General features: G+C 36.6%; 1 protein-coding gene across 1 annotated transcript in view; it reads left to right on the top strand.

Moving 5' to 3' along the window:
• The first annotated feature begins 600 nt into the window (after positions 1–600).
• Positions 601–23088, top strand: part of CATSPER3 (cation channel sperm associated 3) — a 53084-nt gene continuing 30596 nt past the window's right edge. The window contains 2 exon segments of the mRNA XM_043989066.1: positions 601–864; positions 10097–10336. Of these exon segments, the coding sequence (XP_043845001.1) occupies positions 601–864; positions 10097–10336 (504 nt within the window).

Below are 23088 nucleotides of genomic sequence, written 5' to 3'. Positions count from 1 at the left end.
ATTCTAATTGCACAGTATTTATTTTCATTTTATTGTTCTTTTTCCTTATATTATTATAACTATATATTGTTTTCTTGGTTCTATTTCTGTACTTACGCAGAGTGAAATAAATCTCCCTATATTTCTCTGGATTGTTCATGTTTATCATTGTTCATGTGCAGTAATATTCTATTATATACTTGTACTGCAGTTTGTGTAGACATACCCCAATCTATGGGCACCTATTTTATTTCATGTCATTTGCTATCACAAAAAGTACTGCTAGAATTATTTTGATATATATGGGACCTTTATTTTGGTGTTTTACCTCTTTGAGTCAAAGGGGAGGATATATGCCTAGCATTAGGATCTCTGAGTCAAAAGGTATGGACTTCTAATTATTTAAAAAAAATAATGTAAAATTACTTCTAAAAGTCTGTATTATTTATTTTTAACATTAAACATTTTTTGAATTCCAAATTTTCTCCCTCCTTTTTGCCCCTCAGAGGACTAAGGATTTTTTTTTTCAGAAAGTCTCAGAAAAATCGGTAAGAATGTCCTTATAATTGGTTCTATTGAGCATTTAGCCCTATTGATATTTCAAAGTTAGTGTTATTCAACATGTACATGGAAAAAGATATTATCTCATGTAAAATTTTTTGCATAGCATTGAACCACAGAACATCACAAGTAAAGTAAACCACATTCTGTTTTGTGCAACTTTTTGACAGGAGGAAAGACACTGAGTGTTGTGCCTATGTGAAAAGATTTATAGAAGGTCGTTTTTTTTCATTGCTTATGATCAATACCATCTCATTGAATGCCCTGTGTATGGTTTTGCAGACTTATTATGACATTAAATATAGGTTGTTCTTGCTTTTTGAGGTAAGAAAATTTTTTTTTTCTTTTCTAAAAAGGTACTGAGATTTTTAAAGGCATTTTATGTCATGGGAAATTGCTGGTTAGACTCAAAAGACTCCAAATATCAGCTAATAAAAACACAGGCTTTCTATGTTACTAGATCACAAACTTTCCATGCATCATGAATTTCTGTAGCCAAAACAATTCTTGCTAACAATGAATGAGTCTCTCAACATTCAGCTAGATGGATCCTCACATGAATCCAAGGCCTTTCCAGCTTGTCGGAGTCTGCCAGAACTCACATGCTACTGGTCTGCCCTTTAAAAGACAAGATATAGCTCCATAAGGTATCAAAACAAGATTTTACTGGATAATCTTTACTTCTAGTAGATGATAATGAACCACCCTCCTAGCAGAAAACTATTTCACCATTTGAAAATAAATGGTTTAATATATTCCTTTACTGCATTCTTTAAAAAATTGTATATATATATATATTATATTTACAACAAATTATCATATGGGGTAGACTATCAAAATGAGAAATAATACTTAAGTATCCTTTCTTATATTGATAAGTGAATTTCACATTATCCTTTTTATGCAGAATTAGTACAGTGGACTGGTGATTGTATTGATTTGAACATCCTTTCCAACAATGCAGATCACAACTCATCTATGCCTACCTAACCTGTGTTCCTCTTGTCTGTGTTTTCCCATAATTTTACCACAGAAGGTTCAACTAAATGCTGAGACCTTCTTTATGTTCCACATGTCATAAGGATACCATTTGAGCCCACAAACTATCAGCCTTTATTCTCATTATATGACAAGCCCAATTAAAAAAAAGTTATTTTTAATTTATGGAATAAAACAAGCACTTCCACAACATAGTATAATAAAAAAGATGATTGCACATAAAACTACAAATCTATTATGTACAACTTACTATTCCTTTTAAATATATAATAGAGTTATCTTGTAATTTTTTTTCTTTTCCCCTTTTTTTTCTTCCCTCCCTCTCCCACCCTAGAGATGGCTACCTTTAGACACAAAAAGGCATATATATGTATGTATGTAAAATTATTCTATATATACTTCTTTTTATCAGTTCTTTCTCTGGATACAGATAGAGTCTTTATTCATATGTCCTTTCTAGTTAATTTGGACAGTCCAACTTTTTCAATCATAAATCTTTGATGACATTCTTTATATCCCTTTTATAACAAAAGGAAATAATTCTAACTCTCCTCTTTTCACCAAAACTTTTACTAGAACTGTTCACAAGAAGCCATGGGAAAAGAATTATTAGACTCCGCCCCCCTGCCCACACACTTTTGCTTATCCCTGTGGTTGAATTGCACTGGTTGAGTAGGCCCTTGTGTGTTATGCACCGTCTTAGCCTCTGGGGACAAAAAGATAATAATGAAACATTCCTGTCCTCCAGGAATTTACATTCTATAGTAAACAACAGTTGGGAGGATGAAATAAAGTATTTATATTTTAAAGGAGGCTGGGGATTCTAAAGTGCCTCTGGAATTTCTTGAGTAGAGGTATGACACAGACTTTTACTATAGGAATATCACTTTGACAGTGGCGTGGAGGATCAATTAGACAGGGCAGGTACTGGAGGCAGGAAGAAAAATTAAAAGGTTATTGTAATAGTCTAGTTGAGAGATGATGACAGTCTGAAGCAGAGTGGTGTGAATAAAAAAGAGGGAACAATTTGAACAGATGATTGGGAGAGAGAATCAATGACTCTTGGAAACTGATTGAATATGAATAGTTATACGGAAGAGTGAAGAGTTGAAGATGACTCCAAGGTTGGGAACCTGAGTGACTAGGGGTGCAGTGCCCTCAACAGAAATAAGAAAGTTGGAGGAATGGGTTTAAGGGGGAAAGGTGATGAATTCCTTTTTGGACGTGTTCAGTTTGAGATGCCTATGAGACATCTATTTGACAATATTCAATGGGTAGTTGGCAACATGGGACTAGAATTCAAGAGAGAAATTGAAGGTAAATATGAGTGCGTGTATTGGAGGGAGTTGCTTAGGATGGCATTAATCATTTGGATCCTTCAACCCATTTGATGTAATCATAGAAATAAAAGAGAAGAAACTAGAGAAAAGGTGGTGTAAGATTTTAAATTAAATGTAGAGAAGGCTTTGAATTCTTTGTTACCTATTTATGAGGCATCAAGAAATATTTGGGGGCAGCTAGGTGGCTCAGTGGGTAGAGCACCGGCCCTGGATTCAGGAGGACCTGAGTTCAAATGCGACCTCAGACACTTAACACTTACTAGCTGTGTGACCCTGGGCAAGTCACTTAACCCTTATCACCCTGCAAAAAAAAAATCTTTAATCAAGTTCTATGATATTATAAGGGCACTGTGCCTTTGGATGTCCAGCAATTTATGATGTCCAAGGTATCTTTTGGAGACACAGTTGATTCAGGAGAATTTTATGGAACATGAGCCTTCGCAACAAAGAAAAGAATCATCTTTGGAGGAAGGATCCAGTTCTTGAGAGACAATTATTCTTTGCCTTTCCTCTTTTACTTCTACTAGAGCTCTACTCAACCAGTGGGAGACACTGTATCCAACAAGGAGCAGAAAGAAAAGCAGTCAGCAGAGGCAACTCTAAGGAGAGGTACTCCTGGCAGCACACAGAATCAGCCATAAATTCAAGGATTAGCCCTGGACTTTGGAAATCTAGGTGCACAAAGTACCTCACACCCTAAACTGTTGCTTCCTACGAATGCAAGTTGAAGTTTAGTTCTCAGAGGGCCTCCTTCGGCTAGATTTGGTAGTCATCTACATAGAGATAATAATTGAACCCATAAGGACTAATGAGAGTGAACATAGAAAGAGAAGCAAAGATGGTTCAGGACAGAATCCTAAAGTTGTATCCATGTTTAGGGAGTTGTACATATATAATGATTTAGCAAATGAGATTGAGTTGGAGTAGCTAGAGAGGTTGGAGAAGAACTAGAGAGCAATGTCATGAGTGGTCAGAGGGAGTGGTCAATAGCAAATGATTAGAATAGGCAGGAAGAAATGGTCAACAATGTCAGTACCATAGAGAGAACAAGTATTAATGAATTAGTAATTACTTATTGCCTTCTATGTGACAGACACTGTGCTGGGACTGAGGAAACAGAGAAAAATGAAAGCCTCTGCTCTCAAGGAGAAGGAAGACAACAGACACATATGAAATAAACTCAATGTAATGGGGGAGGGATTGGAATCAGGAAAAGCTTTATCTTCACGTAGGAAGTGGCACTTGGGCTGGCTTTGGGAAAAAAAGGCAATCTAAGAGGTAGAGGTGAGGAGGGAGAAATAAAGATTAAACATTAAGTGCTCTCTAAGATGGGAGGTGTGTCATGTGTGAAGAACAGTAAGAAGGCCAGTTCATCTGGAGAGCAACGGGAGGGAAGAGGAATAATGTATAACAAAGCTAGAAAGATAGAGTGGAGCCAAGGTTGTAAAGGATTTTAAGTGTTAAACAGAGGAGTTTATATTTGATCCTAGAGGAAATAGAGAGCAACTGGAATTTATTGAGTGGGGAATAACATGCTCAGACCTAAAATGAGAAGGTAGAGACTTGAGGTAAGGGAGACATGCTATGTTATGTTATGTTGTTATGTTGTTATGTTATGTTATGTTATGTTATGTTATGTTATGTTATGTTATGTTTGCTATGTTTATGTTTGTTATGTTATGTTATTAGAATTGTACTGCATTGTGTTATATTATTTTATGTTATATTATACTTTACAACACATCACATCACATCTTATAATATCATATCATCTGATATACATATTAAGAGGTGATTTTACCCAAGTGAGAGGTGATATAGAACTCTGAGCTGGGGTGAGTAGAGAGAAGAGGATAGATGTGTGTTATTGTAGAGATAGAACTAATAAGATTTGGCAACAGGCTGGATTATAGAGTAAGGGAGACTAAGGAGCCAAAGATAATATGGAGGTTGTTAACTTGAGTGATAAAGGATGGTGGTATCCTCAACATAAATAGGAAGAAGGCTGGGTTTTAGAGAAAAGTTAATGATTTTATTTTGGATATATCATATTTGAGATGCCTATGGAACATCTATTTTGGTTTAAAATGTCTAATTGGCAGTTGGAGATGTACTGGTGCTCAGGAGAGAGATGGATGGCTGGATATATAAAAATGAGAGTGATTTACACAGTAATTTGCATAAATAAATCATGGGAGCTGATGAGATCACCAAGTGAGAGATTATATAGAAAGAAGAGGGCCCAGGACACAGCCATAAGGTATACCTATAGTTAGGTATAGTGTGTATGATGGATGAACTAACAAAGGGAATTGAGAAGTGGTTAGACAGGTAGGAGGAAAATTAAAAGAGAGCAGAGTCATAAAAACCCAGAGAAGAAAGTGTATATATGAAAAGATTATACTCAACATTATAAAGTGCTGCATAAAGATGAAGAAGAATGATCATGAAAAAACTATTTTATTTATATATATATATTTGTGGGGCAATGAGGGTTAAGTGACTTGCCCAAGGTCACACAGCTAGTAAGTGTCAAGTGTCTGAGGCTGGATTTGAACTCAGGTCCTCCTGAATCTAAGGCCAGTGCTTTATCCACTGCGCCACCTAGCTGCCCCCCCCAAACTATAATATTTGATGGCAGGATAAATACTGAGAAAAAAAGCCATTAGATTTAGCAATTAAGAGATCATTGGTAAGCTTGTTTCTGAAGAAAAGACAAGAAAATGCACCTCCTTCCCCTCCCTCCCTCCCTTTCTCTTCCTTCCTTCCTTTCTTTTTTCCTTCCTTCCTTCCCTCCCTACTCCCCCTTTTCTCTTTATGGTAGAGGATTATAAGTATGGAAGATTCCTATACTATTAAATTTGGTTGATGTATTGGTTAGTTTTGCTTCTTTCTTTCTTTTTTTTTTTAATGTATGAGGTATTTTATTTTTTCCGTTACATGTAAAGATAGTTCTCAACTTTTGTTTATACATGCTTTACAATTTCAGATTTTTCTCCCTCCCTCCCCTCCCTCCCCCCTCCCCTAGACAGCAGGCAATTTGATATAGGTTATATCTATATATCTCTATACATATACATATATATATACACACACATATATATATATACACATAATAACATTAATCCTATTTCTGCATTAATCCTGTTACAAGAGAAAGAATCAGAGCAGTGATGCAAAACCTCAAAATAGAAAAAAAAACACACAACAGCACCCAAAACAAAAGAAATAATATGGTTCAATCAGCATCTATACTCCACAGTTCTTTCTTTCTTTTTTTTTTCTTGGATTTGGAGATCCTCTTCTATCATGAGTTCCCTGGAACTCTTCTGTACCATTGCATTGGTGAGAAGAATATAGTCCATCACAGTAGGTCAACACTCAATGTTGATGATACTGTGTACAATGTTCTTCTGGTTCTGCTCATCTCACTCATCATCAGCTCACGTAAGACCCTCCAGGTTTCTCTGAACTCTTCCTGCTCATCATTTCTTACAGCACAATAGTTTTCCATTGTATTCATATACCACAACTTGTCCAGCCATTCCCCAATTGATGGGCACCCCCTCAACTTCCAATTCCTTGCTACCACGTAAAGAGCAGCTATAAATATTTTTGTACATGTGGGTCCCTTTCCCCCTTCCATGATTTCTTTGGGCAAAAGACCTAAAAGTGGGATTGCTGGGTCAAAGGGTATGCACAGCTTTATTGCCCTTTGGGCATAATTCCAAATTGCTCTCCAGAATGGTTGGATCAGCTCACAGCTCCACCAACAATGCATTAGTGTTCCAACTTTCCCACAGCCTCTCCAACATTTATTATCTTCCTTTTTTGTCATTTTAGTTTTGCTTCTTTCTTAGTTTCTTAGTTTCTTCTTTCTTTTTTATTCTTTGTTATGAAGGATGGCTCAGTAAGGGGAGAAGCATATGTTTCAAAATATGATATAAGAATAGGCATTATCAATAATTTTAACTATAAAAGAGAACATGGTAATTTCTGAGTTTCTATCAAGTGATGGAGTCAGAAACCTGATTATAACATATTGAGAAGTGAATTGAAAGTAAGAAAGTGGAGGAAAGAAGTGCGGATGACTTTTTCTAGGAGTTAGGCTATGAAATGGAGAAGAAATATCAGGTAATAGTTTGAGAAGATGAGAAGGCAAGCTGAAGTTTCTTTTTAAAGGTTGGGGGAGATATGGTTATATCCACAAGAAGGAGCCATTGGATGTTGAGAAATTGAAGATTAGAGAGAAAGGAAGGATTGGTTCATGGGATAAACTCCTAGGAAAGACCTTATAGGATGGGATCCAAAGCATCCAAAGGTTGGCCTTAGCAAGGATGCACTCTTCTCCCAATCCTAGAGCAATGGGGGTGGGACAGGTGATGTTAAGGCTATTTGTGGTATAATAGTGGGAAAAATAGGAAGTTAGCAATGAATGGCCTTTATTTTATAAAACATAATGAAGTGAGAGCCTTTGCTGAGAGTGGGGAAAGGAGAGTAGAGGTTGGTTGAAGAAGGCTTTAAACTAGATGCTTTGGAGAGTGTGATAGTTAGTCAGGAAAAAGAAAAATGATCACCTTGAAACAGTGAGGGCCATTTGAGATTAGAAAACATACATTTGTAGTTGCCCCAGTGAACATGATAGTGTGACTTCCTCCAACATTTATCAGCACATGAGTAGGAGAGGAGAAGACAAATGGTTTATCCAAGTTATCTGAGGTCAGAGTTAAGAAAAGGATGAGTAGGGATCAGATAAGGAGACAAGAGGGCAGAGGACAGCAAAAAGTTGAGCTGGGTAATTATAGGGAAGAAAGTGAGACCAAAGCAGGAGTTAAGGCCTAGAAAAGCAGGAGGGATGGAATGCCCTAAGGTCATGATGATATGGAAGAAGAGGTTCAGGAGGAATGAGACAGGGAGAGATGGAAGGATAAGAAATTATGGTCTGAGAAAGGGATTTCAGATTTTTAGGTCTTGAAGATTAAATAGTTACAGGTGATGGTAAGATGAAGCTTATTTATGACTATTTCTATGTGTAGCTAAGTTGGAGTGAAGGTGCTGATAATGGGAGTGGGGGAAACTTATGAACTGGGGAGCCAGAATATCAATATGAATGTTGAATTTCCCAGTACAAGGGTAGGTAGGAGTTGAGGTGGAGAAGAACTCAACTCTTTCATAAAGGAAGAAGAATGACAACAACCAGGATCTAGAGAGGCTAATATAGATAAGTGAAGTGAATTTCAAAGGAGGAGAAGTTTCTGAGTGATGGCCATAGATTAAGGGGTCTGGAAGTGATAGTGGGGGAGAAAATAGACTCTGATAATCTATTTCATTGAGATTCCTAAGGATGAGAGATATCTAATCATGATGGACTGAAATGGCAACATTCATATTATTCATATTACTCACTACTACTTCTGGCCCAGAAGGAGGAAGAGATTTTAAACATTTATCCTGGGAAAGGAATGAAACCATCTGTAGATCACTGAGTAAGTATCTGTTGGCATTACACTGTACTACTGAGAATCAGTATTCCAAGGGGCATGTACCCATAATGGTTGGTATTTCTAACCTAAATCATAATGATTCTATGATATCTCTCTTATACTTGGGAATCTCCAGTAAAAGTATTTTCATTGGGGCTGTTGAATGAGTGGGTGCCTAGCAGAATGAATTGTTCATTGTATTTGTTTTTTTTTTTGGGGGGCAGGGCAAGTGACTTGCCCAGCATCACACAGCTGCTGGATTTGAACTCAGGTCCTCCTGAATCCAGGGCCAATGCTTTATCCACTGTGCCACCTAGCTGCCCCCAAATTGTTCATTGTAGACATTTAATACATGGGTAATCAACGGCAAATGGTTTGATTAACTTCATTGAATACCTCCTTTGTGGCTAGAAATATGTTGGTTATATTCCAGGGGAGACAGAAGAAGGTATCATTCCTGTTTGGGGAACTCATAGTCTAGTTAGGAAGACAAAACTCACATTTGTTAAATAACCAGCACAAGATAGTCAGAGGGCTATTTTGTGTGGTTCAGACAATGTCCTCTAGGAATTTAGAAAAAGGAGAGATTATTATTGTAAGATACTGTCCCTTTAAGGTGCCGCCTTATCATGTGGAGCAGTTTGTTGCTGAATTGAGGCAATTATTACTTATTTTTGACTGTGATAAGCTATAGTATAATAGAAAGATATGGATACCAGAATTGTTTTATGATTATGGGACAAATTTAATTATCTGATTCTAGACAGAAGATGAGAATTTGGCTACTAATTATAAATTAAGATGGGGTTGTTTGTAGAGAACACTAGAGTTGGAACCCAGAAAGATAAGAGGAGAAAGAAAGAAGAGTGAAAGATTTCAGAACCAAATCAGATAAATTTGAAATTGGAAGTGATGGATGCTACAGTCCCTGTGAAGGAGGAAGTTCAGCGGAAGCAGAGAATCATAGAAATCATACAGCAGATACATGAATTTCACAGAGATGTCATGTCTCCCATGTCATTGGTCAAGCACCGTGTGCATCAATTTTTCTTAACAGTGGAAACATTTGTTCAACACAGAAACTATGTTCAACAATTTATATGGACAGTTTCTGAGACATAAAAAGGACACCAACATTTCCAGTTCCAAAATTGTGACTTTTGCCAAGTACTTGGGTTTTCCTTACTCAGATTCCTGTGTGTGTCTTCCTTAGAGATACTATGAGTGCATTGGTGGGATAGTGTGACTTAGGTCTATGTGTGGACTGTAGTATATTTTATTATTTCTCTATTTTATTTAAATATATGGATATCTATGATGTTAATTTTTTGCCTTATTGTTGAGTAAATGGTTATGATTAATATCTAAATTGTCATTATTTTGAGTGGTAGACTTTGGATAAATGTAAGTACATTTATTATGGATAAATATAAGTACATATTCTATTATAACAGGTTTATCCCTAGGATCTTAAGAGAATTTTGGTATAACCATTTGGTAATGGTTCTTCTCTGAGAACCTTAGGCTGACTAGGGTCAGAGCAGATTGGAGTTAGTGAGCCAAGCCAGAAGGTTAGTAGGTATCCATATGCCCTATGTGAGAAATGTGAGCTGCTAGTGTGGGTGGTCATCCAGTGTACCCTTTACACTACATTCTTCTGCATGATTTTTATTAACCTATCTGTTGGTCATTGGAACTCCAGAGTAGCTGTGACTATCTTGTTTTCTCTTTCAGGTAGTAGAAGTCCTATTTACATCCATTTATTGTTTTGAGTTCTATATCAAACTTTACGTGGATCCCCTTGGATACTGGAAGAATGGATACAATTTATTGGATGTTGTCATTATCATCATCCTTTGTGTTCCTTTTTACATGCGGAAGCTGTTTGGTAGGCACTACAAATATCTAAATATAGGAGAAGGCATCCAGTCTCTTCGAATTCTCAAACTCATCCCCTACAGCCGAGGAATAAAGGTAAAAGGGGTTGATTGAATGCATATCTCTCTATCCAGGGATTGGGGATGCATATTCTTGTTTTAAGAAAAATTTTTATTTTATTTTATTTTTTGTTACATTTGAGTTCCAAGCTGCTTCCTTCCTATTCTCCCAACCCCACACTAGAGAAAGCCAATAATTGATACAGAGATACACACACACACACATAAATATGTATGTGTGTATGAAATATATATATATATGTAAACTATACAATACATAGTTCCATATATCAGGTTTTTTTCTCTGGGAGTGTATAGTATCTTCCTTCATTAGTCCTTTATAGTTGATTTGAATATTCATATAACTCAGAAAAGCTTATTCACATTTACTCTTCAGACACTATTACTGTTAATGTATACAATATTCTCTTGGATCTGCTCATTTCACTCTTCATTATTTCATGCAAGTCTTTCCCATGTTTTTTAAAGATCAACCAGCTCATCATTTCTTACAGCATAATAGTATTACATCACAATCATAGACCACAACTTATTCAGCCATTCTTAAATTGATGCACATTCCCTAAATTTCTAGTTCTTTGTCACCACAAAGAGAGCTGTTATAAATATATTAGAATACATAGGTTTTTCCCTTTTGTTATGATCACCTTGGGAAACAGACCTAATAGTGGTATTGCTAGGTCAAAGGGTATCCATGGTTTTATAACTTTTTGGGTATAATTCCAGATTGCTCTCCAAAATGATTGGAAGTTTCCCAATTTTTTTTCACATCTTCTCTAACATTTGTCATTTCCCCCTTCTATCCTGTTAGCCAATTTGATAGGTATAAGATGATATCTCAAAGTTGCTTTGGGGGCAGCTAGGTGGCTCAGTGGGTAAGCACTGGCCCTGGATTCAAGAGGACCTGAGTTCAAACCCAACCTCAGACACTTGACACTTACTAGTTGTGTGACCCTGGGCAAGTCACTTAACTCTCATTGACCCTCAAAAAAAGCAAACCAAAAACAAACAAAAAAAGTTGGTTTAATTTTCATTTCTCTAATCAGTAATGATTTAGAGCATTTTTTCATATGACCCTCTATAGCTTTGATTTCTTTCTCCAAAAACTGCCTGTTCATATCTTTTGACCATTTATCAATTGGAGGATAACTCATGTTCTTACAAATTTGACAGAGCTCTCTCTATATTTGAGATATGAAGCCTTTGTTCAAGAAACTGTCTATAAAACCTTTCTGGGGCTGCCTAGGTGCTATAGTGGATAAAGTACCAGCCCTGGATTCAGGAGGACCTGAGTTAAAATCTGGCATCAGATACTTGACACCAGCTATGTGACCCTGGGCAAGTCACTTAACCCTCATTGCCCTAAAAAAAAAAAGCTATAAAACCGTTCCCCCAATTTTCTGTTTTCCTTCTAATCTTGTCTACATTGGTTTTACTTGTACAAAACCTTTTAAGTGTAACGATTGGAGTGACGCCACCTGCTGGAGAGTTACTGTAGGAAAGCTCTGCCATGAGGAAAAGGCCTCTGAGGGCAAGCCATGCGGCTTTTCCTTGGCATCAGGAAGTGATGTTTGCTCGTGGGTACTGTCTATCAAAGGTACCAGCCAATTAGCTTGGAGCTGTGTGTGCGTGTGGATGGGATGTTCCCAGTTTCATAGGAGGCTGGTGGGAGGAAGAAGGGGGAAGGCTGGTTCTCTCGCTCTCTTTCATCAGGACTCTCATGGAGAGTGGAGCAGAAATGCGGGCTTCCTGAGATAGATAGCTGAATCTAGGCCTCTTTCTCTCTCTCTTCACCAAATTCTTATTCTCCTTAATAAATGCTTAAAAGTCTAACTCTTGCTAAAGCTTATAATTTATTGGCAACCACTCATTAGATATTTTAGACAGACTAGCTGGAATTTTAGCAACTTTACATAAGTTTAATACAATCAAAATTATCCATTTTACATCTCACAACATTCTCTATCTCTTATTTATACATAAATTGTTCTGTCATAAACATGATAGGTAATATGTTCCATCTTCTTCTAACTTGTGATATCTTCCTTTATGTCTAGGTCATGTATCCATTTTGACCTTACATTGGTAAATGATGTGAGATGTTGGTCTATACCAATAGACCTGCCAGACTGATTTCCAGTTTTCCCAACAGTTTTTACTAAACAGTGAAAGTTTAAATCTTTACATTTATCAAACACAATGTAACTATAATAATTTACTACTATGTATTGCATATTTACTCTATTATGCTGATCCACCATCCTATTTCTTTTTCTTTCTTTTCTTTTCTTTTTCTTTTTTTTTTAGTGAGGCAATTGGGGTTAAGTGACTTGCCCAGGGTCACACAGCTTTTAAATGTCAAGTGTCTGAGGCTGGATTTAAACTCAGGTCCTCTTGACTCTAGAGTTGGTGCTCTATCCATTGTGCCACTTAGCTGCCCCTTCACCATTCTATTTCTTAGCCAGTACCAGATAATTTTGATAATTACTACCTTTAATACAGTTTAAGATCAGGCACTGTTAGCTTCTTTCCTTTACATTTTTCTCCATTAATTCCTTTGATATTCTACACCTTTTGTTCTTCCAAATAAATTTTATTATTTTATTCTAGCTCAATAAAATATTTTTTTGGTAACTTAATTAGGATGGTACTGGATAAGTAGATTAATTTAGGTAGAATTGTCATTTTTATTATATTGGCTTGGCTCACCCATGAACAATGAACATTTCTCCAATTATTTCAATCTGACTTTATTTGTATTAAAAAGTATTTTCTAATTCTGTTCATATAGTTCTTACGTTTGTCTTGGCAGGTATACTCAGGTATTTTATGTTATCTATTAAATGAACTATCTCTTATTATCTCTTCTTACAGGGTTGTGTTGGTGATATATAAAAATACTGATGATTTTGTGGATTTACTTCATATCCTGTTATTTTGCTAAAATTATTGTTTCAGTGAACTTTTTAGTCAAATCTCTAGGATTTTCCAAGTATAACATCATATCATCTGCAAAAAGATATAGTTTTATTATCCTATTGCCCATTCTGATGCCTTTAATTTCTTTTTCTTCTCATGGTTGTTACTAACATTTCTAGTACAATATTGAATGTTATTTGTGATAATGGGCATTCTTATTTCACTTATGATCTTATTGGGAAGGCTTCTAGCTTATTCCTATTATGGATAATGCTTGCCGATGGTTTTAGGTAGATGCTTCTTATCATTTTATTGTTTTTTTTTTTTTTTGGTGGGGCAATGAGGGTTAAGTGACTTGCCCAAGGTTACACAGCTAGCAAGTGTCAAGTGTCTGAGGCCGGATTTGAACTCAGGTCCTCCTGAATCCAAGGCTGGCGCTTTATCCACTGCGCCACCTAGCTGCCCCCACTTATTATCATTTTAAGGAAAAATCCATTTATACCTATGTTTTCAAGTGTTTTTAAATAGGAAGAAGTGTATTTTGTCAAAAGCTTTTTCTGCATCTATTGACAAATGATTTTTGTTATTGATGTAATCAATTATGTTAATAATTCTCCTTACGTTGAACCAGCTCTCTATTCCTGGTATATATCCCACTTGGTCATAATGTATAATCTTTGTGATACATTGTTGTGGTCTCCTAGTAAGTATTTTATTTAGGATTTTTGCATCAATATTTATTAGTGGAATTGGTTTATAATTTTCTTTCTCTGATTTTACTCTTCCTAGTTTAGGTATCAGTACCAAAGTTTTTTCATAAAAGGAGTTTGGTAGGACTCCTTCTTTGCCTATTATTCCAAATCATTTATTTAATATTGGAATTAGTTGATCTTTACATGTTTGATAGAATTCCCTTTTTTTTAGAATTCCCTTTTAAATGCATCTAGTCCTGATGTTTTTTTTTCTTGGGAATCTCATTTGTGATTTATTTTTCTAAAATAGGTTTATTTAGATATTTTATTTCCTCTTCTGGTAATCTGTTAATTTGGGCAGTGCATGTTAGTGATACATATTCAAGAAGAAATCTGATTGCTTCGAACTTATGAGGTGCAAGGTATTCAGTATTAACTGATAAAGTAATATGTGATTTAAATTGTAATGAATTTTTTCCAGATAGTTGGACATAGAATCTAGGGAATGATCCTCATCAGTCTCATCCTCATCTTCTTCCATTTCTGCTTTCTCCTTTTCTTCTGCCTCTTCCTCCTCCTCTATTACTATCACAGAACCAGTGTTGAAAGGACCTCAGCGGTCATCTAGTGTAACTTCTCTGTCATATTTCTGACAAGTGGTCATGTAACTTTTTTTTTTTTTAAGTGAGGCAGTTGGGGTTAAGTGACTTACCCAGGGTCACACAGCTAGTAAGTGTTAAGTGTCTGAGGCCAGATTTGAACTCAGGTCCTCCTGACTCCAGGGCCGGTGCTCTATCCACTGCGCCACCTAGCCACCCCTGGTCATGTAACTTTTGATTGAAGACCTCCAATGAGAGGGAATCCACTACCTTTCCTCTTTTGAATAGCTCTAGTTGTTGGGAAATTTTCCCTTTCTATCAAGATTTAATTTGACATTGCAGCTCCTACTCACTTTTTCTAATTCGGTCCTAGGGTGCCAAGTAGAATAAGTCTAATCTTTTTTGAGGCAACATAAAGTAGTAGGATAGAATGCTGGACTTGCACTCAGTCAGTCATCTAGCATTTATAAAGTCCTTAATAAGTACTGGGCATCCAAAGAAAGGCAGAAGATGATCCCTGCTCTTAAGAAACGCTGCTGAAATAGTCTTTTGCCATCTTGTAGTTGCAAAACTGATTTTAAAAATTCGAGTAGAAGACTTCATATTTATCCCTATTCAATTTTATGTTATTAGATTCTGCCCATTGTTCTAGTTTGTCAAGTTGTCTTTGGATCCTGACCCTGCCAGTCTCTCTCTAGTATCCCTTCTAACATTATGTCATCTTCAGATTTGATGAGCATGCCCTCTAAGTCTTTAGGTCATTGATAAAGAATTCAAACAGCATAGGACTAAGAGCAGACTTCTAGAGATACTCTACTGGAAATTTTCTTCCAAGTTCACAATGACACATTAATTAGATTGGCATGACCTATTCTTGACCTTGGCCCAAATCCTAGCTCTGACCATCTGCATATCATTTCACTTCTCTGAATCTTAATTTCCCCATCTTCAAAATGGTGATTTTGTAGTACCAGATTTCTAGTACTTCTGGTAAGACTAGGGTAAAAAAAATCATAAACTCAATCAAACTACAAGATACACATAGGCATATGTTTTCCAGAGATCCGAAGTTTTTCTTTCTTTTGATCTTGGAGAGCCTTTCACTGAGATTTTTCTAAAGGGAAAAAGGAGAGCTGTCCCCAAAACCTCCAGGTGTCTTCTGCTCTTTGTCAGGGAGCAGAGGATGAAGGGCTAGGTGGTGCAGTGGATAGGGTACCAGACCTGGCATCAGAAAACCTTGTTTTCATGAAGTCAAATCTGGTCTTGGACACTTAATAGCTATGAAAGTCACTTAAATGAAGCAGAGAAAAGATTCAAATTCAGATTTTCAGACATTAAATCCAGTGTTCTTTAAACCACACCGTGTCACGTTGTCATCTGTTTGATGGACTTAAGGTCCATAGTCCAATATCATATTTGTGATATTGAAAGGAAAGTCAAGGTTGCCCTGGGGAATCACAGTATTACTTAGGCAAGGGGGCCTATGATATCAGCATAACTCTGGAAGGGCTAGATGTGGGCAGAGTTATACTTGAAAGATTCTTTTGCTTGGTTGTACTAAAGCTAAGTGGGGTAGGATAAAAGTCCATAAAATCTTGAAGAGTATAACAATAATGAATATGGACCTTTGGAAGCTTAAAAGACGCAAACTGAGGTTAAACTTTTAGAATTTTTATCCCAAGAGGTGGTAGTAGCTGAAAGTATAAAAAGACCCTCAAAATAATTAGATAAAATTATGGATGATAGGGCCTTAACAGGAATTTTTGGGAAAGTGGGAAATGTATACATCCCTAGGCTGAAAGGATGATGGTAGTTAAGTCACTTAAATATGTCCCTGTCAGAAATGTAGTATAGGGCTAGACTATGGTAGTAGTTATTATTTTACATTAAAATTTCTATACTTAAACACCAAAAAAAGAGTATTTATATATACACAGTAGAACACAAAAAGAGAATTCTATGTGAATCCATGAATTTCTATTTAATGCCACTTGCTTTAAAAAAGTCTATAATAAATTCTACATGCTTCTCCTAAAACTGTTTTACTTGTTTATGCTTCCTTTCTAATATTCTTCTCTTCTATACATTTAAAAATGATTCAGTGACCTGTTTTTTTAAAAGTCACTATAATTAACCTTTTTCCCTTCCATGACTTCTCTCCCCAATAATAAAGAGGAAAAAAGAGGAAAAAACCCCAACTTATAGCAGATAAGCATAGTCAAGAAAAAGGAATCCACAAAGTGAATGTATGAAAAATGTACATATCATCACCTTATATCTATCACCTCTCTGTCAGGAGGTAGGATAATAATATTAACATTAATCATAATAATAGCAAGTTTTAGAAATTGTTTTAAGATTTACCAAGTGTTTTACATATATCTTCTCATTTGATATACTTCATCATAAATTCTATGAGACATGGCTGGTCATTGCATTGATCAGAGTTCTAACTTTCAAAGTTGTTTTTCTTATATGGTGGAGCTGATCTGGTGGATTAGAGGCAGCAAGAGTTCTGTGACACTAGAGTAGGTACCAACCTGGAGCATAGCAACAACACTGGCTCTGGGTCCTGGAGGTGGTGCTGATGGCAGCAGCAGCAGTAATAGCTTCGGTAGCTCTCAGCCTAGAGAGGGTAAGGAGTTTGGATAACTGGGCAGAAAGAGATAATAGGAGACTTCCCCTCTCCTAGCCTGTGCTGTCAATGGACATAGTGCCAGGCTCTGTTTAGCAATGATGTTGCTCATAATCAGTTCTGGGTCATACTAGGAGCACTGCTGGCTGGTCATAAGGGACCAGGGGACCTGGTCACAGTTCCAGGGCTAAGAAGAGTGCTAGGGATTGTGGTTGCAGGGGAGCAGAGGCCCTTCCTGAGCAAAGATCAGAGCACAGACCAGGAGAGCAGTGACCACACCTTTCTCTGGATCATACCACCTTGGAAGCACCAAAAACTTTCATATCCCCAGAACTAGTTCTGAAAACAGCAGCATGAAAAATCCTGAAGCTTGGGATTGTGCCTCCCCACCCCAAGGTGAGCAGAGCCCAACTTTAACATAAAGTTCAAAGTCAAGAAATAGGCTGGGAAAAAGAGCAAACAACAACAAAAAAAACACCCCTTGGCCATAAAAAGCCATGGTGGTAGGGAAGGCCAAGATATAAACCCAGAAGAAAATAGTGTGAAAACAGCTAAAACCACAGGCTCAAATAACAATACCAATTGGGCCCAAGCCCAAATAGAATTCCTAGAAGAATTAAAGAAAGAGATAATAAAATAGAAGAAGAAAAATTGGGAAAAGGAATGAGAGTGATGCAAGAAAAGTATGAAAAGAGAATTAATAGCTTGGTAAAAGAGGCACAAAAATTCACTGAAGAAAAGAACTTTAAAAAGCAGAATTGGATAAATGGAAAAAGAGGTACAAAATCTCACTGAAGAAAATAATTCCTTAAAAATTAGAGTTGGGCAAGTGAAAGCCAGTGGCTCCATGAAACATCAAGAAACAGTAAAACAAAGTAAAAAGAATGAAAAAATAGAAGAAAACGTGAACTATCTCATTAGAAAAACAACTGACTAGGAAAATTGACCAAGGAAAGACAATTTAATAATTATTGTACTACCTGTCAGTCATGATCAAAGAAAGAACCTAGATATCATATTTAAAAAATTATCAAGGAAAACTGCCCCAATATCTTAGATCCAGATGGCAAAATAGAAAATGAAAGAATTCATTGATTACCTCCTGAAAGAGATCTCCCAAGAATATTATAGCCAAATTTCAGAGCTCCCAGGTCAAAGAGAAAATACTTCAAGCAGCTAGAAAAAAACAATTCAAATATTTTAGAGCTACAGTCAGAATCACACAAGATTTAGTGACTATCATATTAAAGGATCAGAGGGATTGGATATTCTGTGTTTTGTTTTGTCTTGGTGTTTTTTTTTTGTTGTTGTTGTTTTTATTTTTGTTTTTGCAGGGCAATGAGGGTTAAGTGACTTGCCCAGGGTCACACAGCTAGTAAGTGTAAAGTGTCTGAGGTCACATTTGAACTCAGGTCCTCCTGAATCCAGGACCGTTGTTTTATCCACTGCACCATCTAGCTGCCCGGGATTGGATATTTTGGAAGGCAAAGTTTACATTGAAGAATAACCAGCCCAGCAAAACCGATTATAATCCTTCAGGGGAAAAATGGATGTTTAATGAAGTAGAAGACTTTCAAATATTCCTGATGAAAAGACCAAAGATGAATGGAAAATTTCACATTCAAACACAAGTTTAAAGAGAAGCATAACAAAGGTAAATATGAAAGAGTAATCATAAGGGACTTAATAAAGTTAAACAGTTTATATGGGAAGATGATACATGCAACTCTTAAGAATATTAGCATCATTATGTAGTTAAAAGGAGTTTACATAGATAGAGGGAATAGGTTCATACCTATTGTCAATTATGTTGGAATGGTCTCTAAAAAAATGGAGGGGTGAGAAAGAGGGATGCATTAGGAAAAGGGGGGAAAGGAAAAGTAGAATGAGGAAAATGGGGGAAAGTGGTAATGCTTGAACCTCACTCTCATCAGAATTAGTTCATAGAGGGAAGAATACACACACACACACACACACACACACACACACACACACACAGACACTCAGTTGTGTATAGAAATCTAACCCAATAGGGAAATAGGAGGGGAAGGGATTAAGAGAAAGGGGGAAAATGATAGGAGAGAGGGCAGATTGGGGGAGGCAATGGTGAGAGGCAGAATAGACTTTTGAGGAGGGACAGGATAAAAAGGGAAAGAGAAGAAAAGAGGGAAATGGGATGGAGGGAAATATTTGTAAATATCTCATTTGATCCTTACAATAACTCTTCAGGGTTGATAGGTGCTGTTATTATCCACATTTTACATTTAGGAAATTGATATAAATGGAGATTTGCCGAGGGTCAAAAAAGCTAGTAAGTGTCTGAGGCTGTATTTGAACTCAGGCCTTCCTGACTCTAGGCCTAGCATTCTTTCCACTGAGCCATTTAGTTACCCCTTTTAAAAATCATCTTTCTTTAACTTAATTTCCTAGGTGTCTTTGATATAATAGTTCTTATATTTATCCAATTTTTAATTTTGCTCTAATATTTCTTGTCTCATGGAGTCATTGATTTCTGCTTGATCTATTTTCGTTTTCAGGGATTCCATTGCCTGGCTAAAGTTTACCATTTTCTCTTCTAAGCTCTAAGTTCTCTTTCCATGCTTTCCTCAAGAGTTTTTTCTTATTTAAAAAAAAATCTCTTAATAAGTTTCTTCTTGATATTCATGTAGTTCTTGTGGAAAATCCATTTTCCCCCTTCTGAGTCTCTGATTGACCGAGTTAGATTTGTCATAACTTTTTATAATGGTGTCTTTTTTTGGTTTACTCTTCTCTTTAGCTTTAGTTCCTGGACTGGGTCTCTGTGCCAGGGCATAGGCTCCACCTCCTTTTACACTTTTTGAATGAGGTGGTCAGTTCTACTTGGTCTTATCCTGAGTCCCCTGGGTTCTTGTGCTGACCTCTTACCTCCTGAAGTTCCTCCCTAATGTCTCAGGACAGAGTGTTAAGGACATCAGATCTCCTGGGCTTGGACTGTCTTGAATTCTGAGGCATGGTGCAAGTTACTGCCCACTGTTCCTCCCTATTGCTTCCATGGTCTGAATGTTGAGACTTTTTGACTAAATTTGGACTTTCTCAGAGGAACCTTGTGTTCTTTCTGTTTCCTGACATAGAGTCTTGACTACTACATGCATCCTGTCTTGGATTTTCCTTCCACCCACTTTGTAAGTGTGTCCTCTTTCCTGTTGCCCATGAACTTCTGGCAGGCCTCTTGTACAGTTCTGTGGTGGAAGAAATCACTGTAATTTCTCATTTGGATTTAATGTTCATTATTTGATTTGTTGAAAACTTCAATGTTTTGCTGGAGTAGGTATAGGGGAATGGGAGGTGGGGATGCTGCCTTCCATTCAGAAGATAGCCATTGGTAGGCAATTGTGTCAATTATAAAGACTTTAAATCATTTGAGCAGGAAACTTATAGCCAGCATCTATTGTAGGTGACTTAACTATTTTCAGAGGATTGAAGGGGTAATGAATATAAGGTACCTTAGAGGATATCCAATTTAACTTATCATTTTACAGATGGAGAAATAGTCCCAAAGAGTTGATGCCTATCCTTAAGATTAGAAGACTTAGGTTCTAGTCTCAGATCATCCACAAATTCTTTGTCAAGCCTTAGGCAAATTGTTTTCCTTCTCTGGGACTCAGTTTTGCCATTTATAAAGTGGGCTTGAGCTAGATAATATAAAAAGTCCTTTCTAGCACTAATGTTTAGAAATTTTTCAACTTAATGGTGAAGCTGGACTTGAAATCAGGGTTCCTGACTTTTACAAACCAACACTTTCCCCAAACACTAGATATTTGCAGCATTAAATGGTGAGGGTTCCCCCTCCTTTGGAAAATGATATACACTATGTCTCTATTTTTAATACCTCAGAGATAAAGGTTGTTGAAACCTAGATCAATCGGGCTCTGTTTTTAATCAAACTTAGTGAAAATTTTAAAAAGGAATCATCTTCCCTCCTGGTCCCTAGCCCATTATAAAGGAAAGAATATTCATTCATGTTCTCCCAAAGCAGGGAGCAGCAATAAGGAATAAGGGATTTCTTTGAGCTGAGCTTTTAGCCCATCTCCCCTTGACCCCCAAATTTCCATGTCTGACTTTCTTTCAACTGCTTGGCCTCTCATTTATTTCTCCTATATATAGGGAGCTTGCTTGGGCCCCAAGTACTAAGGCCTGAATGTTGGCTTGTAATTAATGGGTGGCTCTGTCTTCTAAAGAGGAACACTTTAGGATCCAAATCAGGGAATGATGCTGATCCCTCTCCTTATAGTCTGCTTGCTTTGTAGCCATTGGGAAACCAGCCATCAGCTCCAGACTCTGATGTGCCAATTACCCAAGGGTACTAACACCACTTTGGGTTAAAAAACACTCTTTGTATCATTTGCTGTCGTTCACCCCAGCCAGGGAGGCTGGAGGTGTGGGAGGTGGTGGGGCCTAAGCATTTATTATAATTATATTAATTGAAGTTTAAATTAGTCCTTAACAGGGAGGCAGTCTTCAGTGCTGAGAACCCCAGCATGCAGCGCATTCTTGGCTTCCTTCCCTTTATTAATTAAAAACTCCTTTACAACACTCTGCCTTCCACCTAAGTGCAGTAAATCTCTACCTTAAGGAAATAATTTCCTTGTTGTATTTTGTACAGAAAAGTCCTGTGAGCTGACTGCCATGCTGTCTCTGTTCATCTGCATTTTAGTTTGGAAAATAAACTTTCAAACTCCAGGTTTTTTTAAGGCAGGGGTTCTTAACCATTTTGGTGTATGGCATGGATCCCTTGGCAGTCTGGTAAAGCCTATGGACCTCAGTTCAGAATAATTTGTTTTAATTAAAAAGAATGTTTTAAAAAGGCTTTTACTTTGCATCATAATAGAAGGAAGTGCTAAATTTCAGTAAGAGGTTATTGAAAATAAAAATGTAACTTTTTTCCCATCCAAGTTCACAGATTCCCCTGGAATCTATGCATGGACCATCTATAGACCTCATGTTAAGAACCCTTGCTCTAAGAGAAAATTTCTTACAGACCGATTTGGTGTTTGAAAGCTTTTTCTTTCATGCTTCCCCAAAGTTTTGGTAGGCTGTCTTATTATAATTTTATTTGAAATTATAATAAGTTTAAATTTTTTCTTCAAAGGCCCTTTATTGATGCTTATTTTTATTTTCTTGGGGTTAGTAAAGGATATGTTTAATATTTCTGCTTTTTTTACATTTGCTTATGAGGTTTTTCTGTCCTAGCACATGATTTTTGTAAAGGTGACACACAGATAGATATGTATGTATGTGTTTTTGTTGCTCATTTGTTTCAGCCATGTCTGACTCTTCGCGGTCCCATTGAGGGTTTTCTTGGCAAAAAGAGTAGAGTGGTTTCCTGTTCCCTTTTCTAGCTCATTTTAGAGATGAGGAAACTGAAGTAAACAGGGTTAAGTGACTTGCCCAGAGTCACACAGCTAGTAAGTGTCTAAGGGTGAATTTGAACTCAGGTTTTCAGGTCCAGCACTCTATCCACTGCACCACCTAGCTACCTATAAACATATACACATATAATATTGATATAGATATTTAGATATAGATGTGTGCATATATGAATATATAAAAGAAAATTTAAATATATGTTAATCCTATCAAGTAACTTCTAGAGACCTATAATATCTACATTTTCTAAAATTCTATTCACCTCAACTTCTTTCTTGGTTATCCTTTTGTTAGATCTATCTGGTAATGGAAAGGATTCTTTCACTATTATAATTTTTATGTCTGTTTCTATAATTAAATTATCTTTTCTTTTCAATATTTAGATACTATGCCATTTGGTGCATACATTTAGTATCACGATTGTTACATTATCTGCCATTAAAAAAACACTGTTATCTGTTTTTGAAATCATGATTACTAACTTTGCTTTTCTGAATTTGCCTGAGGTATAATAAAT

Source organism: Dromiciops gliroides, chromosome 2, assembly GCF_019393635.1.
Source record: "Dromiciops gliroides isolate mDroGli1 chromosome 2, mDroGli1.pri, whole genome shotgun sequence".
Lineage (NCBI taxonomy): Eukaryota > Metazoa > Chordata > Mammalia > Microbiotheria > Microbiotheriidae > Dromiciops > Dromiciops gliroides.
The sequence above is the reverse complement of the archived record's forward strand: the minus strand, read 5'-3'. Positions and strand labels throughout refer to the sequence as shown.